This window comes from Perognathus longimembris, chromosome 21 (assembly GCF_023159225.1).
Source record: "Perognathus longimembris pacificus isolate PPM17 chromosome 21, ASM2315922v1, whole genome shotgun sequence".
Lineage (NCBI taxonomy): Eukaryota > Metazoa > Chordata > Mammalia > Rodentia > Heteromyidae > Perognathus > Perognathus longimembris.
The window spans coordinates 23169463-23181674 of record NC_063181.1 but is presented as its reverse complement, the minus strand read 5'-3'; the positions used below and the strand labels follow the sequence as shown (position 1 = coordinate 23181674).

General features: G+C 35.5%; 1 protein-coding gene across 4 annotated transcripts in view; it reads right to left on the bottom strand.

The window, feature by feature from the left end:
- Tenm3 (teneurin transmembrane protein 3) overlaps positions 1-12212 on the bottom strand; it is a 585882-nt gene that overhangs the window by 57882 nt on the left and 515788 nt on the right. For all 4 annotated transcript variants that reach the window (XM_048330896.1, XM_048330895.1, XM_048330894.1 and 1 more), the window contains 3 exons: positions 4508-4724; positions 3379-3498; positions 1818-2079 (listed from right to left, as the gene is read on the bottom strand). In XM_048330896.1, the coding sequence (XP_048186853.1) occupies positions 1818-2079; positions 3379-3498; positions 4508-4724 (599 nt within the window). The remainder of the gene's footprint in view (positions 1-1817; positions 2080-3378; positions 3499-4507; positions 4725-12212) is intronic.

Here is a 12212-nt window from a genome sequence, read left to right as displayed (position 1 = left end):
ACAAAAACCCTTCCTTAAGCAAAAAATCAGCAGCAGCCTCTTGTTTCCATGTTGCTTGAGAAATTCAAGGTTTCCATTACCTGTTATTTCAGGGTTATTATTATTTGGCCCCAGTACTATCTTCTTCCTCTTTCCCTAATAAGTCTTACATTCAAATTTGTCCAGTAGAACGAGTCCTGACCTCTATATAGTTGTCCATGCCTCTTCAGTGTAGACTACACTCTCCTCCTTTCTCTGCCTAGTCATGCTTTAAGGCCATCTCCTCAGCTCTCCCTTCTAGTTCATGCACCAATTGGTTTCTCTTTTGAACCCTTCAGTTGTTCATTCAAATCGTTACCATACTTAAAAAGCCAGAGCCCATGTTTTCTTCTTTTTGTCCTGGTAGAGTATATATGTATGCATGACAGACCCTTAGAAAATTTTCTACCAGATGTTTTCCTATTATATGAATGAATAAAAAAAACCTTGCAAAAACTTGCAAAACTTGGCATCTATAGACAATGTCCTAGGTCCCAGGTTAAGTCTATATGAGGGATAATGGAGAAGTTCACCATTACTGCAAGATGGAGCCATGGAAGATGTATTCAGTTTATTAAACTAAGTAAGTTTCCAATGAAGTCCCTAAAGCTCAAAGTCTGCTTGACAATTATAGTCATTGGGGCATCACTTATGTGTGATATCTTTTTGATTGTTTCTGCTATCGGGTTTCCTGGATCTCTTCCTGTCATCTCTATCTCAGCCCTCTTTAAGGTAAATTTACAGACTGATGACTAAAATCTAAATCTTTAGTTTTGATTTTTTTTGAACTTATTTTATTCTATGATAATCCCCACTTAAATGTCACCTTTCAAAGAGATCTTTCTGGAGTACATTGTGTAAAATCATACTCCCATCAACTTACTCTCTGCTCTTTTTTGTTGTTGTTGTTCTGGTCCTAGGGCTTGAACTCAGGCCTCGATTCTTCCCTGAGCATTTGTGCTCAAGACTAGTGCTCTACCATTTGAGCTACAGCTACACTTCTGGCTTTTTGATGGTTAATTGGAGGTAAGAGTCTCATGGATTTTCCTGTCTGGGCTGGCTTAAGCATGATCCTTGGATCTTGGCCTCCTGAGTAGCTTGGATTATAGCTGTGAGCCAATGGCACTCAGCTACTTTATTATTTTTTAATAAGTCTTAGCAGAAGTTGACATACTTTTATTGTTTAGTGTATCTGTACTCATTACTTGGAAAGCTCACTGAGAGCAGGTACTTTCATCTGACTGGTTTACAATTTGTTCCTATTTAACAATGGTACAAAACAAGTGGTCAGTAAATATTTGATGAAGGAATGTGACAAAGCTGCTGTATGTGGCTATACTTTAAAGACAGCTTATTTTAACTTAGCTCTTTATGTATCAAATCCATTGTCATTGTCCTTAGCATCTTTCTTCTAAGATCTGAAAGTACTTTGTTAATTCATGGGAAGAAAAACAGTCCCCAGATATTTCAGTAGATGAAATGGACAGTAAAATGTGACTATTATTATTTTTAAAGTTAGATGCTTTTCCCATGGAGAATAGGGTTTATGAACAACAAATTATTGAAACCTAGGACATCATATCATGTTTTGGTAATAATATCTTGAAAAGATTAGTGAGTATTTTATTTCCCCAAATCATCTTTTCCATTAAAAATGTAAAATATGTACACACACTCCACATGCCACACAATTATTTCGGGTAGCATGGGAATGCTGTGTGGCTTCTAAAAGAATTTCTTTGGCACCCACATGATCTGAAAGTCTTTTGGGTTGAAGTAATGCTGGCTCTACATCCTACCTGCGTTTCAGGAATGATGGGGCTGTCTTCAGGAGAAGATCTAAAGAAGGTAGATAAAGGTGATGACACAATGATAGGATTGGGTCTCACAAACCCACTGAGGTCACAGCTGGGAATGTCATTCTCTTCTTTCTTCATGACTAGTGTGTCCATCACATAAAAGACATTCCAGGGAATCCACACAGTATGATACTGAGTGAGGAATGGGGATCGTTCAAATACCAACGTTAGAGAAGCTCCACCATTTGCCACCAAGTCAAACCTATGAAAAAGCAAGATATGCTTAGGGAAATGTCTGTATTATCCCACACAACTCTCAACACCTTCAATTAGTGTGCTTTCTAAAGAAAATCGACATCTTGAACTTGGATATGAGATATATTTATATGTAGAGGAATAGTAAAAAGATGATAGAGTGAATGAATATATGTATACTTGGTTCACTAATTTAGTAACATTTTCTGAATTCGCTTTGCATCTGCTCGTTGGAACTAAAGATTTGAGTCAAACTTGTAGACATTAGACATATTACTGTTAAATATTTCAGTGTGTACCTTCTAAAACAAAGAACTCTCTGACAAAACCCACATTATTATATTCTGTTTTAGGAAATAAAATCAACTTAGTATGGGGGGAGCAAGGCCATCCTTGGTTACATGTCACAATTCAGTCTTAAATTAAAAATAATCATCTTTTAATGGATCAGGAAAATGTGGTACATATACACAACGGAATTTTATGCCTCTATCAGAAATAATGACATTGCCCCATTTGTAAGGAAATGGAAGGACCTAGAAAAAGTTATACTAAGTGAAGTGAGCCAGACCCAAAGAAACATGGACTCTATGGTCTCCCTTATAGGGAATAATTAGCACAGGTTTAGGCAAGTCACAGCAGAGGATCACAGGAGCCTAATAGCTATACCCTTACGAACACGTAAGATAATACTAAGTGAAATGAACTCCATGTTATGGAAACGATTGTTGTAACTACTTTCAACATGCCATATGTAATTGTAGCCTCTATTATTGATGATCTTCTTGTATCACCTTTCCGTGGTTGTACCTACACTTTCTTTGTATCTTATGTGAATATATTGGAAACCGGGTATACTGGTATTAGAACTAGGAAATTGGAAGGGAATACCAAAATCGAAAGACATAGGGTAAAAAAAAAGACCAACAACTACAAAAGCAATACTTGTAAAACTGTTTGGTGTAAATGAACTGAACAACTCATGGGGGGAAGGAAAAGGGTAGGGGGAAGGGGGAATGAGGGACGAGGTAACAAACAGTACAAGAAATGTATCCAGTGCCTAACGTATGAAACTGTAACCTCTCTGTACATCAGTTTGATAATAAAAATTTTAAAAAATCATCTTTTAAAAGAACTCTGAGTCAATGGCTTAAAAGAACCTCTGCCTCTGTACTGTCCCAGAGCTTTGCAGTCTAAGCATTCCTGCTTTCCTAGTAAAAAGGAAAATAAAATATGATGGGTGATAGAAGAATGTCTAGTTTTTTACTTAAAACCCTCCAAACAGATAGTGTTTGGACTAACTTACATTCCATCCTGGCGAGTAATAGTATATCCATATTCTGGGTAATGGAAAAATGAGACATTTACTCCAATAAGTGGCGTTCCATCTGCAGTTAGTACTTGGCCTCTGATGACAGATGCAAGGCTGTGAAAAAAAAGAAAAGGAGAAAAATTGAGTGAATATCTGTCTTCTCTGGCCTACATTATCATGATTTATAGAAACTCAGCCTAAGGATAAGATAACATGATCATATGCAATCAAGTGTTATTCACAAAAACCAGACCTGAAACACATCCAAGACAAAGCTCTTTTTAATTCGGTGTAATTTACATTCTCCAAATGCCTTGTGTTTACCCGGGCTTTTAATTTGTTGTGATCTGTTCTTTTTTTTCTCTTTTCTTTCTTTCTGTTATCAAGACCAATCGTTTACAGATAAATGTTTACAAATGATAAGCTCTATGTTTTTTTCATAAGTCATCTGTAGGACTTCCATGAAGAAAAGTGTACTTTCCAATTAATTCTGAAGCAATCTGTAAATCTGCAGGGACCAAGGAGTATAAGATTTAAGGGGCAATAAGGAACATTTGTGCAACAACTTTTAATCAACTGCTGGGTCTAACTGCATTAATGCTGTGAAATTACTGAAGACCCAGGAGTTCTAGTGTAAATCATCTTCTTGGGCTCAGTGAGACACGAGACACCTGCTTTCACTTACTGGTTTATTTTCAGGTCATTACTGCTCTGAAAAAGCACCAAACAGCTTCTGCAATCTTACTGCCATGCCGTTAGCTGTTCCATTACATTAATTCATAATTTATATTATTTAAGTGAGCTCAGCTGAAAAAAAAAGTGCACTTCTGTTTTGCCTTTTGGGGTCTTTACATTGTTCCTTTTGAAATGTTTCCAACTGTGCTCACAAAATCAACTAGTTAAATGAGGATTTATTGCTCCTTAATGGAATGTCCTGTTATGTCTCAGGTATTGAAATTGACAAAGTAGGTGAACTGTGTCAAAAATGCCTGAAATGAGAACTTTGGTGAAGAATTTGCAGAAAACAGAGAAACTGTCATTTGAAAAAAAAAATACTTTCCTCAAATACACACTCATCATGATAAGACCCTTACACATCTATGTAAGGAACTGATGCACTAACCTTTTATTGAAAGGACTTTCTCCAGGTATCACATGAGTGCTATCAGAGCCAATCAGAAAACTGATTCGATCATAGAAGGATTTGGCAGCTTGCTGAGATGGTGATTGTAAGCTTTGGCTAATGATGTCCTGAGGATCAGGCAATCCACGGCAGAAGGGCTGGTTTTGGCAGGAGCTCTGTAAACAGCAATCGGGATCCATACAGTCAATGAGTCCATCTGTAAGAGAGAGAGGGAGGGAAGGGGGAGGGAAAGAAGGCAAACTAATAAGAGAATTTATTTTATGCCATAATAACTTTTGTCTGCTGATTGGTTTGTTTCATATCAAGTGAGTTCCATTTCTCTATCTGAAAGCAATTTCTAAGAGGCAAAAAACCTTTGAAACTGGATGAAATACAAACACAGTACGGTATTTGCTTTCATAGACAGTAAATATTTGGGTTGGAGGTGGTTGAAAATAGTAGTATAATACTCTGAGCAAGAAAGAAAAATTCCTATAACAACTTATTACTATGAAGTAACATGTTTTATTTACAAATATCATTACTTAAGTCAAGATAGCGCTATGAAATAATACGTAGTAGTTACAAGTGTCTAGATTCAAGTCTTCTGTCTACTATAGAACATGCACTAGTGGCTAATACAGTGAGTGCTAGCATCTGGCATAGGATGAAATGAAAAAAAATTGAAAAAAGAGCTAGAAAATGAAAGTTTGTAAAAAAAGGCAAATATAAATCAAAATACAATAGATGAGATTAACCAACCATCTTTCAAGGAAACAGCTTTACTAAGAAAGGGCAAAGTGGGCTCCAGAAGAAATTAAAGCATTTTTCAAAATTGAAAGAAGTAACCTGAATGCCTAACACGCCTCTTCTAAAATAGAGCAAATGAAATATAGGCTGCATGGTTTCCCTCATTTGTAATGATTAGAATGTGCCTAGAAATCTCCAAGTAAATCCAATGGATAGTAAGAGACAAAAAATTATACTTGGACATGACAAATTAAACAGGGCTTTAAACATTCACACAGCGAGACCAAAGGAGAATATGTGCATACAATAATATAAAACAGTGCTTATAGAAATGAACTCCAAGATATGGAAACAATAGTTTTGTGGTTCTTTTTGTTGTTGTTTTCTTTCTTTCTTTGGTTTATTCTCTTTTGTCAGTTTTTTAAAAAAACTTTTAAAAGTGTTTATTCAAGAAAACCCTGGAACTGCCTACTCTTAAAGACTTAACTGCTTTTTGAAGAATTGCTACATTTTAGAAACTCAGGCCCTAGATAGTTTGGGAAATAAAGAAGACTGACAAACCAATTCTTCAAATAGATTCCCTCATATCTTTCAGTGATATTCAGCGGAAAATGGGTTTATGTTAAAGACTAAGACTAGAAATCAGCACTCCAAGAAATGGAAACAAGAGGTTTGTGGTTCTTTTTATTGTTGTTTTCTTTCTTTTATTTATTCTCTTTTGTCAGTTTAAAAAAAATATTGTCAAGGTGATGTACAGAGGGGTTACAATTACATACATAAAGTACTGAGTGCATTTCTTGTCAAACTTGTTACCTCCTCCCTCATTTTTCTCCTAACTTCCCTCCTCCTCTCGTCACTGTTTTTGATTTCTGTACCCTTTGTCTTGTACATAAGTTTATCTGATTTGGGGAGGGGAAGGAGAGCACAGAAACAGTGGGACAAAAGGTGAACCAATTCAGCAGTGATACTTGCTAGACACTATGTTGGAAGTGAACTATATCGTTTGGTGGGAAGAAAGGAGAAAATGAGGGAGGGGTGACACTTCCAAAAGAAATGTACTCATTACCTGACTTATTTTACTGTAACTCCTCTGTACAATAAAATTTAAAAAATATTTTTAAAAAGTGACAGATGTGAATGAGCCATTTTAGAAGATATAAATCAATCATGAAAAATTAACACACAGAACTGATTACCTAAAAGCAGTAATGGATAAAATAAATTAACAAAAAGTCTTCTCTAAGAATATCAGGTGGCAATGCTGGCTGTCTGTAGTCATGCACTATAAAATGACATTTCAGTAACATGCTGCATAGAAGTTCCGTAGTCCCATATGATTATAATAGAGCTGAGAAATTTCTGTTGTCTAGTGATGAAGCCATCAGAATACTGCTCTTCAAGGTACCTATCATTCAAATGTTCGAGGCACTAAGCCTACTGCATAGCTAGTCATAGAAACATAAAACACCTAGAATTGTGTGTACAAGACTGTCAATAACAATACCTGGTTCTGTTACTGGTTTATATATTTGTTGTGTTATTGTTTTAGAAGATACCCTTCTCCTTCATATGGAAAAGAGTACTGTACAACAGCATGTATTGTTGTGCTAGCTACATGTTTCATCTCTCTTGGATATAGCAAGCAGCCATGTCCGTCCAGAGGCTCATCTCTACCATTTAGGTTTGTGTAAGACAGGCAGATATTCGCCAAGTGATGAAGTCGTCTGGTGATGCAGTCATCAGAATAGGTCCCATCATTGCAGTTGGTGTGCAAAGCAGTCACCAGCTCATGAGTGAATGCATGTGTCAGGTGACAGTGCACTCATATCAGCCCTTAAGGCCATTATTTACTGAGTGGTTGGGTACATACACTTTCATCTGCTTGGCAATTACATTTCTCAGGATAGAGAAATAAAAATACTTTACTCATTGGGAGAAGTGACAAGATAGTTTACAAATCATTATATTTAAGCATGGGTGTGGCTCAAGTACTAGAGATCTGCCTACCATGCTCAATGCTCTGGGCTCATTGATTGGATACATGGTATTGATTTACAATACCTGTAAATTTCCATTTCAGTATTCAGCCCTCTTCAGCCCATGTGACCCTTTCATGTTTGACTAAGAAATGGATCTAACCAGAATTATTTTCAGGAACTACCTAAAAGAGATTCTCTTCCTGTCTGCTACCCTTACCCACACTGGGTTTGAGCTGTATGGCTGTGAGGATGGGATTGCTTCTGCCATCTTGCTGCCATTGAAGAACCTGCTTGGGAGCCAGCCATACAAGAAAAGCCACTAAGAAAAAAAGAAAAAAACCAAACAACAAACACAATGACATTATTGTGGTTTTGTAATAAGCTGTACTTAACCTTGTGGTTTTTTTCCATTTTAGCAGCTAAGGCATTCCTTTTTTCTTAAGCCTGTTGGGGATGGATTTTCTGTCATTTTGAAATAAAGGAATGTAGCTTATCCAGGGACAGTAACTGAAAAAAATCCACAACATGTCCTATTTCTTTATAATGACATAGAAAAGCTTAGTAAATGGGTACTTAAATTAAGTTTTTGATGTTATATTCCTCTCATATTAATATTTTATGTTTTGTTACCATAATTTTTTTTTTTTTTGCCAGTCCTAGGCCTTGGACTCAGGGCCTGAGCACTGTCCCTGGCTTCTTCCCGCTCAAGGCTAGCACTCTGCCACTTGAGCCACAGCGCCACTTCTGGCCATTATCTGTATATGTGGTGCTGGGGAATTGAACCCAGGGCCTCACATATACGAGGCAAACACTCTTGCCACTAGGCTATATCCCCAGCCCCATAATTTTTATACACATGAAAATGTATGGTCAGAATTTCTGGGGACAGTATATACTTTTGCCTTATTATAGCTTACATTTTCAGGCAAATTCCTACAATAATAAGTTGTTAGTTATTTGAAGCTGCATGTTTCTCCCCTTGGCAAAAATATAAAGTGATAATTTCAAGAAAAATCAATTTAAACCAAGCTTTGAAAATTTGTATAATTTTATCCAACTATTTTCTTAGCCAAAAGACAATGAAGATGAAAAAATCACTAAATATTTCTCAATATTTCTCGTAGGAGAAGAACTTTATTTTTTCATGAGAATATATAATAATATAAAACATTTTTTTCTTCTATCTATCTTGAAATAGAAGCATAGTTACTCAGACTCAAAAGATCTCTTGCTATTATGTCATTTCTGGTTTCAAAACAATAATTAAAAAAAGTTTGCAAGCCTTTCAGCAACAAGGTAATTTTATGTAGAGATTTTATGAGTACTTTTTAATATGCATTCACTTAGAAGTTCTTACTCAATGGATTTAGAATAGGTATACACATACTTGAGAGAGTAATTTAACACAACACTGACATTCTTATATGTTTTCTTCATATATTCATTCTTCAACATGTTATGGATACCATTCACAACTAAAAGTGCACTTGAATGTTTTATCTGTATTAATCTGGTATGTTATGGGTTAAATACTTCTCTTTTTTCCCTCCTCCCACAACTTTTCCACAGAATCTTCCCTTAGGCAATATATGGTACAGTTACCAACAAGGAATGCTCAAATTTCATCATTCATCTTTGTTAGTTTATAAAAAGCAAATGTACATCTGGCATGTAGTGTGCAGGTCATAAAACGGCAACAGATAGACACCTTCTGAACTAGTCAGTTGGAAATGCATTCTTACTAGTCTCTGCTAGTATCCATCAGACAAAAGAATCTCATTTCCAATAGCCAAGATGCAGGGCCACACTGTTTTGTTTTGTTTTTCTGCAGAGTTTATCAGTAACTTGCCTGAGCAAGTGACGGATGGTTATAAATCTGGCTTCTTAAAACTTGAGAAAATATTTTTCATTCTCTGTCTGAAGTCATATAGCAGCTAGGGTTATCTAGTACAACTAAGTTGATTACCTATTTGCCCAAATGTGTAGTGTAGCAAAATTGTCTTGGTGGAATAGCTTTTCAAAATCATCAAAATTCTATTTAGTCTCAGCTATATTACATTAGCTTACATTTTATTGGCATAGAAGCCATATCTAATAGTATTAATCATAAAAAAAACTAAAGAAAATCAGAAATGATCAAAACCCACTGAATAACAACTTCAATTATTAGTTAAGAGCTCTTCTTCACTTTAGGCTTTGCAATATAAGTGGTACTCCAATGTAAAGTAGGTAACACAGTTTATGCCTCTCTCCACTCAATGCTTTTTTTTTCAGTTCTTAATATTACGGTCCTAGTTATTGCTTTCATATTTTGGAACATGCATTTGACTTTCTTTAGGAATTTTCATTGGTGTTTAACAGTGGCTGGAAAACTTATTTTGTTGATGGCCAAATAACCAATAGACTTTGTGGACCATACAACTATTCAACTCTGCCTTTCAAAAGCAGGCTTGGTTCTGTGGGTCTTGTTTTATTTTCGACCTTGTCCTATTTCTATTATTTTTTGAATCATTCTTGATATATCTTTCTGGAAAATTTAAACACACAATTGGTTAGGTTTCTGAAACTTGGATTCCAAGTATTTTTTAAAATTACGCTCAATGTTGCCTTCTACGTATTCCCACTTAGATATTACAGAAGCATCTAATTTTAACATGTCTAGAGTAAACAAATGACCTTCTCCACCCAAACTTGCTGCTTCTACTGTATTTCTATGTCAGTGAATGGTTCCACCATTCATTCATCCAAAATAGAAGGTGAAAGGTCATCCTTGACTTCTTTGTCAACCCTAGGTCCTTTTCTTTGCCTCAAATACCACTTGAATCAGTTTTTCCATTTCTGGGAAACTAGCCTTTAGCTAATCTTGCTCTTTTTTTTTTTTTTTTTGACAAGATCAATGGAACCTCAACTCTTCAGTCTTTACACTTTAGCCATAGTAATCTTCATAGAAATCAGACTTGTTCACTTTTCTAGCTAAAATACTTCCTTTATGAAGTTTCCAAGAGTTTTGGCATTAAATCAGAACTCCTTACCTTGGCTGATAAGACCTTTCCTGATGATTGATTCCTCTGTGTGGAGATCTCTAAGCTTTTCTCTTATTTCCTACCATCCTCACTCAACACCCTCAGCAATCAGCTCAGACAATTTCTTGAAGCTAATCTAGTCCACTTCTGTATCCCCAGAATCTAGTAGACTTTTTGGTTTCAAGTAAGCATTTAATACATTTGCTGAATAAAGGAAAGAATGAGTAACTTCCTGGAAATTATAGGATCCAAATAGGTTAAAGTGAAGGGTTCAAAGTGCAATAGAAGCAGCCCGTTGTTTTCTTTTATTGTCATTTCTCTACCTGAGACACTATGTATTCCATGAATTCCTGTTTCTTTTTTACTTCAATATGTACTTAATAGACACTAAATGATTCACAGAATTATAGAAAAAGTGAGAAGAAACTTTGTAAAATGCTATGTATATAATACTATATTTATAATGCAATCTTACAAATTCCTCCACTAAATACTTACCTCAAATTCATGAAAAGAGAAACTTAAACAATTTACTTCAAATCAATTGAAATAAATATTTTTCATGGCAAAAAAGTAACGTAAATCAAAGATAAATACAAATCTGGGGTAAAATATCTACAATAGACCTAAACAAGAATGAATAAACAGAATATATAATGAAGTGCTGTCCTGGGAATTAAAAAGAATATTTCAAGCAACTCAATAGGAAAAAAATAAGAGAAATAGCTGGGCACTGGTGAGTCACACCTGTAATCCTAGCTACTCATGAGGCTGAGATCTGAGGATTGAGGTTCAAAACCAGTCTGAGCAGGAAAGTCTGTGAGACTCTTATCTACAATTAATTGCCACAAAGCTAGAAGTGGAGCTATAGCTCAAGTGGTAGAGCACTAGCCTTGAGCAAAAAATTCAAGGATAGTACCTAGGCCTTGAATTCAAGCCCCATGACTGACATGCATGTATACACACACACACACACACACACACACACACACACACACACATACAAACACCCTCCCCAGGAGAAATAGATAAGCCAATAGCAATGCACGCACACACAAATACAAATGAATGAAGAACAAATATGAAGATCATTAATTGAGAAATGAGGATGCAGCTTACTACTAATAGAGTGCCTAGCATTCACAAGGCCTCAGGTTTTACTCAGCATAGCAGAAAATAAAAATAGTTATCAACCTACTAGCAAGTAGAGAGGTGCAAATTAAAACAATAAAAATGAGGTCACATTCTCTTATCAGGAAAATTCCTATTTTTCATTTTGTTGAGTAAATTTTTTATGCACAATGATTGTGTACAGATTATGAACACAGAGGAAATAATTTCATACCAATGAAATGTATAGTGGTTGAAACTTACTTGCAAGGAATATGCCAATATCCATCAAAATTAAAATTACATTATCTCTTGACCCAACAATTTCATGTCTAAAATTCTGTCCTAAAATTTCTTATGCATTCATACAATTGTGCATGTGTATGCATATAAACACACACATATACATACATATATTTATATGTATATGCACATAGGAACCCACAGATCCACTAAAAAAACAAGCAACTAAATTATCAACATAGTTGTAGTAAAATTAACTGATACATCCATATTTTTCATTATGAAGAAAAAGTAGGGCCATATGTACTGGTGGGAAAAATACCTTTAGGATACACCCTTTGGAAGAATCAAATTTACAATAGCACTTATTCCATTTATGTTTTAAAACGTAAGTGTGTGCATAAATTCAGTGAAGGCAGAGAAGATGCTCACCAACTTGCCAACACTGGTTATCCCTTTGGACAATGGGAATATAATAGTTATGTACCATGGCTATGGATTATATCTTTATGTTTCATGGAAGAGTTCTTCGCCTTGTGACATGTTACAGGACCTTGTGTCTACTGAGGCCCTGGGCAATACTTATTTCTACATTCTGAA